The sequence below is a fragment of the Amphibalanus amphitrite genome, unplaced genomic scaffold, assembly GCF_019059575.1.
Source record: "Amphibalanus amphitrite isolate SeventyFive unplaced genomic scaffold, NRLGWU_Aamphi_draft 001129F_arrow, whole genome shotgun sequence".
Lineage (NCBI taxonomy): Eukaryota > Metazoa > Arthropoda > Thecostraca > Balanomorpha > Balanidae > Amphibalanus > Amphibalanus amphitrite.
Window position 1 is genome coordinate 98,421 of NW_024882623.1, and position 7,177 is coordinate 105,597.

At 50.6% G+C, this 7,177-nt stretch overlaps 1 protein-coding gene across 2 annotated transcripts; it reads left to right on the plus strand.

Moving 5' to 3' along the window:
* Positions 1–3,125: 3,125 nt before the first annotated feature.
* On the plus strand, positions 3,126–7,128 carry LOC122370385 (CWF19-like protein 2). Of its 2 annotated transcripts, XM_043345938.1 has the most exons (3): positions 3,126–3,140; positions 4,311–5,158; positions 5,207–7,128. In XM_043345938.1, exons 2-3 carry the CDS (start codon positions 4,364–4,366, stop codon positions 6,899–6,901), a joined length of 2,490 nt encoding a protein of 829 aa, XP_043201873.1. In that variant the 5' UTR covers positions 3,126–3,140; positions 4,311–4,363; the 3' UTR covers positions 6,902–7,128. The 2 variants fall into 2 exon arrangements, with proteins under 2 accessions (XP_043201873.1, XP_043201872.1); XM_043345937.1 differs by having other exon boundaries at positions 4,311–7,122.
* The last annotated feature ends 49 nt before the right edge of the window (positions 7,129–7,177 follow it).

A 7,177-nucleotide genomic window follows, 5' to 3' on the forward strand; every position in this document is an offset into this window, starting at 1 on the left:
GACATGTTGCTAGTTCTGACAATATAAATTATTAATTAAAAAAACGAAATGCGACGGTAAGTATCTGCTACTAAATTATCATTTTAACCAAATACATGAAGAATATTGCTACCATTGCTTATAAAACGTGCTTATCAATACACAAATGTTTTATTTCAGACAAGAAGGATTTATTTGCCTGAAGTCTTGCGTCATGTGCTACTGCTTTGATTCCAAAGACGCTCTCCGGGTCGGGGTAATTAAGTTCTTCATCGATCGATAAGAGATTTTGATTCCATTGATATCCAAATTGATAAGCTCGGAACCATGGAGTAAGGGCGTCCCCACAGGGGTGACGCAGGAAATATGAATGGCGTTTACACCGACAGTAGTTTCCCACAGCCGGCAATGGGAATCTCCTGTCGGTGTAAACGCCACTATAGTCCCATCCAACTCAAACACTGGGGAATATCCCCGCACTTTTGAGGACGGAAATCTATGGACCTGCTCGAAAAATAGTGGATAAAATACGGCGAGCTTTCAGTTTTATGGTTGGGTCTCCCTTCCGAGGCACATATTTACGGGGGATATTGGGTCATATTCCCCCGGCGTCCTGATGATCGGCGCCCAGCTCAACGTCGAAGGCGCCCTGATACGCGGCACTGCTATCTGTGAAGGTGCCCAGGTTGCTGCCGCTCGAATTTTGGTCGCCTACTTAACAAAACATCCGTTGGTGCCATCTCAGTTTCCTCGAGGTCAGGCAACCTTCACACGCCGTTGGCTACCTTGGCTGGCCGGCGACTCGTTCCCCTCGTGGCGACGCTCCTGACATCCAGTCAAAAGTTGGAGTGGCTGGCGCCCTCAGTGGGGGCCGGGGAAGGGGCAGTGGGCCTCCACGTTGCTCTCTTCCTGAGCCTATGGTGACTTAGCTCAACTCTCCTCAATAGAATCTGGATTCTGCACGCTGTATTAACATGGGCGTAGACACCACTACGGACAATACGGACAGTGGGTGTGACAATCAGTAGTGCCATTCATATAGAGGGTGTCATATATGAGCGGAGAGGCAACAGTACAGCTGAGCGGAGAGACAACATTAAAACAACAGTACAGCTGGCGTTGCATGGAGCTGCAGGCAACCGGACAGCGGAGGCTTGCGAAAAATAAACAATTCGTCACTTCAACGTATAAACAATAGTAAAAGCAACGTAAACACATATTCTCATGGTCGAACCCATGCACTAGCGGCTCACGGCGGGCACAGGCACGCAGTGCGGTAGCGGTACCGGATCACACGTCATGGGCGTTGTCTCAGCATAGGTTGTTAAGAGCGGAGAGGCAACAGTACAGCTGAGCGGAGAGACAACATTAAAACAACAGTACAGCTGGCGTTGCATGGAGCTGCAGGCAACCGGACAGCGGAGGCTTGCGAAAAATAAACAATTCGTCACTTCAACGTATAAACAATAGTAAAAGCAACATAAACACATATTCTCATGGTCGAACCCATGCACTAGCGGCTCACGGCGGGCACAGGCACGCAGTGCGGTAGCGGTACCGGATCACACGTCATGGGCGTTGTCTCAGCATAGGTTGTTCGCAATCTAGTTGAAGCCTAAGAAGACGGCCAGTGGGGTCTCACTGCTGCTGAGGCGACCTCGGAGACGATGCGTCGCCCCTCCTGTCGGCGACCTGCGGTGAGCAGGACTCCAGATAGCTGTCTGGCACGTTGCCGACACTGCCAGACGCTGTCAGCAGGCCTCACTGCTGCAAGTGATGTGCAGATGGACGCCAGGTGACTTCGTCTGCAGGCGATTCCGGAGACCGCGGCCTCACCAGGCAGTACCACCTGCATCGCCATGTCGGTGTTTCTAGAAATGGAAAAATAACAGTATCGGTGAAGGACAAGCAATACAATGTATTCTGTTTTCCTCTCTTGCAGGTATACGTAATCTACAATTATCATTGTTCCTATTTAATTCAACTGAACCTGAAAATTCCATATTGGCACATTGTTTGACTAAATTTGTGCAGTTGGGAACAGGGGCGACGCCACGGTGCGACGACTGGAGGGGACATTGACCATTTTGGAGGGGACGAGGACCATTTCAAGTCGATTCTTTCCATGCAACGCCATAGGCGTAATGTTAAAATTTTAAAAAGTGGAGGGGACGAGATCCCCTCCGTCCCCCCCCCCCTGTGGCGACGCCCTTGGTTGGGAAGCAGATTGTTTGAAATACATGTTTCGCTGAACAGTGCGGAAAATATTTCATTGATCACTATAGCTGCAACAAAAATACTGAGACAGAAAACACTTGCGCTTACCTGGCTCCTTAGTCAGTCCCGCACAACGGAAGTGGTACCATTTATCGCAGCCATCGCATCCGACCATCGGTGCTGCACTGATGCTGCTGCACTCCCCACATTCCCAGTACCTTAGGAGCGTCTTGGCTGTGAAAAGATTACATGAGTCATGGCGCATACATGATGTTTTATATGTTTAACATCGCATAGCAAAGACACAACAGCTGGGAGTCAAGTGTAAGCCAAAGTGTAAGCCCTGCCATGTTTTGCAGACTGGATTTTAAGCAAGAAAAGCTTTGCTAAAAATGATGCTTGACAAAGCCTCATCCTACTGGGCTGTCTGACATGTCTCCCTGTAAAAAGCATGTGGCCCTTATATTGTATATATGATGAATATGTTAATAATGCAGAGAAAACACAGTATAAATTATACCCAACGTTTCATCTTAATCGACTTTGTCAAGGGTGTTTGAACGGCTTGAGAATAGATGAGTGAAGTGTAAGGGTACCTAGGTACATCTGAAAATAAACTGAATCTGCGTTCAATAAACATTGATTTTGATAATACATTTCACAAATCAACTGCTAATAACAATCATACTAAAATAGCACGACAGATAACTAACAATCGCATGAAGAACTTCTTCATTCGCCTATTGTCGTCCGAACGAATGTTGTTTGAAGTTACACATTTGTCTTTTTTGCGCAGCATTTGTGTTTGCCATTTACCGCACCAATGTTCGCCAGCGGTGGTGACTTTTCCTTTCCTGCTCACGAAACGTCACACACGACATGACGTCACCCGAAGACGTCATCAAAAAGTCCAGCTCTTAGGCGTGTCCCAAATACCTATATCGGTATATCTCATATATATCTCAACGATCTCAACTATCTGTGGCCTTGATCTCAACACCGGTAGTAACGTATATTCATTTCACAGTTACCATGTCCCAATATATTTATATCAATATAGGTACACTGGGTAGTGTGGTTGGGTACACTGTGTGACTGTCTGTGAATATACCCTGGCGGCTTTGCTCAATCAGAGTATATTGATATAGAAACTGTTCAATGTTATATCAGTATAGGCTGAGGGAAGGGCTGGCTGTGCCGACAGAGAGACGTTTCAGTTTTACCTCAGCCTGGGGGCTGGGGCCCTAGGTTGCTACCTATATGTGAAGATGAAGTCCAACTGGTAACTGGTAGGTTGTAGGTTGGTTGGAACTTGGATGTAGGTCAGTAGGCTGTAGATTGCCAATTGGTACCTAGGTTATAGGTTGGTAGGTTGTTTAGTAGGTTTATCAGTCTGTTTCAGCCTTGAGGTTAGGTCACTTAGGTCACTGGTTGGGTTAATCAAAGTGCAGGGGCAGGCAGGTATCCTTTAACTGAGGAAACAAACATTCAATTAACAAGGCATGCTACTTCACCAGAAAGACCACAATTTTTCTGGCTGGATCAATCATTTGTCTCCCGCTTGTCAATCAGGCGAGGCTCACCACGTTCATCACAGGCGTGATCGCTCGCCATGGGGTGTAAACAAGCGGAACAGTGCCGAGTGAGTGACACAGATCACTTGAGAGTTGAGACCATGGACAGATCGTTCTTGGCCCGACCTAGTCAGCCAGATGCTGATTTTAAGCTCAAGCCAGATATTGAGCTGGAAGCAGGCTGGTGGCTCTATGTGAGCGACACTCATGTCACCAAAGTGACTTTGGACAGGATACCGAGCAGAGATACCGAGGGGGCTGCAATACATGCTGTTCTATGAAAGGGTTATGTGAGATGGGCATGATAACTGTGTTTTGTCAGCTTCGTATGAGAGCATGGAAAATGTAATTATTTTTTGTCTCTTGCTAGTAATGCCATTTAAAATAGTTCATGGAAATGAGTGACGGTTATAATTTAGGCTACTTTGTTTTGTCTAAATAGCATAGTATTTAAGCCTAAATTTGAGGATGTATTCTGACATTAATTTGTTTTCCCCCAAAATATCAAAATTGTTTCATGACTGTTTCCCTTCCTTGCAGGATATACCAATTCATTGTGAAGTCTTTTAGTCTGAAAGTTTAAGCATAGCAAAATGAAACCAACAGGACTTTTCCCCAGTGCTCAGGCTGAACTGGAAGAAGCACACAAGTCAAATAAGAAACACAAGAAGAAGAAAAAGAAGGCGAAGCGCCGACGGTCTAGCTCGAGCAGTTCGAGCAGTGACGGTGATCAATGGGTGGAAAAGCCTCCCACAACCACTGCTGCTACAGCATCACAGGTGCCTAAAAAGACTGCTGGCGACAGCCCTTCGACGTCTGGTATTAACGAGACACCTGCTCCGAAGCGCGACGCCTGGATGGCAGTAGAGGACATCTTTGCGGGCGTAACTGCCGGCGAGGTGCGCGACCGGCGCCGGCAAACCAAACAGCAGGCACGCGAGGCGGAGGAGCGCCAGCGTCAGGCCGACTATGAGGCGCGCAAGTGGCGGGAGCCGACCGAAGGGTCAACGAAGCCGACCGCACCGGTCGGCGATGGTGGCGCCAGTTGGCTGCGGCGTGCACTGCAGCGGGCCAAGCAGCAGGCCGCCGAGTCTGGCAGGCCGCTGGAGGAGATTGTTGCCGAGCGCTGGGGCTCGATGGAAAAGCTGCAGTCGATGCTAGACGCCGCCGAACAGAGGAAGGCACCCGCCCAGTCTGACTCTGCGCCAGACAGGAGTACGAGAGAGCGTGGCTGGCGACGAGGCTCCGAGCGGCGTCGTAGCCAGAGTAGGGAGAGGGAGCGAGACAGAGACCGAGGCAGGGAGCGGAGTAAAAGCAGGGAGCGAAATCGGAACAGAAACATCGAGCGAAGACGAAGCATTAGTTCCGAGAGACGGGATAAAAGCAAGGAACGGACACGGAGTAGAAGTAAGGAACGGAGACGCAGTAGAAGTAAGGAACGGAGACGCAGTAGAAGTAAGGAAAGGAGACGTAGTAGAAGTAAGGAACGAAAAATAGATGAAGGTCGAAGCATCATTCGAGAACGGGGTAGAAGTAAAAGCAGGGAAAGAAAACGAAATAGAAGCAGGAGTAATGAACGGAGAAGGGATAGAAGTGGAAGTAACGAGCGAAGACGAGGTAGGAGCAGAAGCAAAGATCGAAGTACAGAAAAGAAACGAGGAGATCGGCCCGATCGGATAAGCAATGAAAGGAGTCGAAGCAGGAGTGTGGAAAGAAAACATGCTGCTGATCGCGACAGGTCATCAATCGAAAAGAAGCATGCTGGCATTGTTTCCGGTGGTGTTGATGGCCTCCCCGGGACAGTAGGAAGTGGAAGTGCCAAAAAAGCAGAAGATATCGCACTTAGCAAAGATTCTTCTCGAGGTGAATACACTAGACTCCCCCCGCTCGGCTCAGAGTCCGGCTCAGATGACGAAGACGACGCTGGAGCATCGAGTCGCACGGCACCACCACGGCCGCTCACAGACAGCGAGATGAACGCGCTCGCTGCCAAAATCCTCAAGGCGGAGCTGAACGGTGACGATGACGACGCGGCAGAGCTGCAGAAACAGCTAGACGCGGCTCGGCAGTTACGGGCCGCTGGGGGCGGGGCGGCACGACCAACAGAAAAGACGGAGAAAGTGGTGGTTGTCGTTGGCAAGGGCGATCGTGGCCCGAGCGGTGGTGACGTCAGACCGAACAAGAAGCGCAAGGCGGACACCCATCGCGGCGGCGAGCGGACTAAGTATTTTGCCGACGACGATCGGCTCAACTTGCGTGACATGTTCGAGCGCGAGCGGCGCACCACGCCGGCAGACGAAGCGGCGGCGCTGGCGCGCCTGGCAGCGCGAGGTGTCCGCCAAACTCGTCATCACGACGACGATCATGGGCTTGACGAGCAGCTGGCTGAGCGCGCGGGCCGCGCTGAGCCGGAGCGGGCGCAGGACGAGAGGTCAGCGGCGCGGGCGCGCACCCAGCACCGGCACATGGAGCGGTGCACGCGTTGCTTCGACAGCCGGCACACACTGCGCCACTTGATCGCCGCGCTGGGCGACAAGAGCTACTTGTCGCTGCCTGCCGGCCGCTCCGTCACGGACCACCACTGTCTGATCGTGCCGCTGCAGCACGCCGTCAGCCTCACGGCGGTAGAGGAAGACACCTGGGAGGAAATGACGCGGTTCCGCGCCGCTGTCGTCGCCATGTTCGCAGCAGATGACCAGGACGTTATTTTCTTCGAGAGCGCTCTGAAGCTGCAAACGCACCCACATACCGTGCTGCACTGCGTGCCGGTGCCGCGTGAGACCGGTGACTTGGCACCGATCTACTTTAAAAAGGCTTTGGAAGAGAGTGAGACAGAATGGAGCCAGAATAAAAAGGTGGTGGACTTGCGCGGTCGCGACGTGCGCCGCGCGATACCTAAGGGTCTACCCTACTTTTTCGTGGACTTCGGAATGCAACCCGGCTTTGCGCACGTGGTGGAAGACGAGGACATCTTCCCGGATAACTTCGCACAGGAGGTGATTGGTGGCATGCTCGAGCTGGATCCGACCGCCTGGCGCCGCTCCAAGAACGAGACACTTGAGCAGCAGCGCAAGAAGACGATGGATTTCACCAAAATATGGAACCCACACGACTTCACGAAGGACGGATGAAAAGCCTCACCGAGCTCAAAGCAAAGGTGTGAATTAATTGTTTTCATGTGTTTCATTTGGCCCGATTATATCGGGCAATAGTTGGGTTATCAGCAACCCGAGGGATAATGGCTAACGTTGCGTGATGCCCATTATCCTCTCAGTTCATTTGTGTCATTGCTCACAAAATACGAATTGCAGCAAATGTGATCGCATTCACCTGTCCATAATACATATATGCTTTGCAAGTGGTGCTCATTGTTAAGAGCTTACTGTGTTATCCCTCCCTTATCTGTG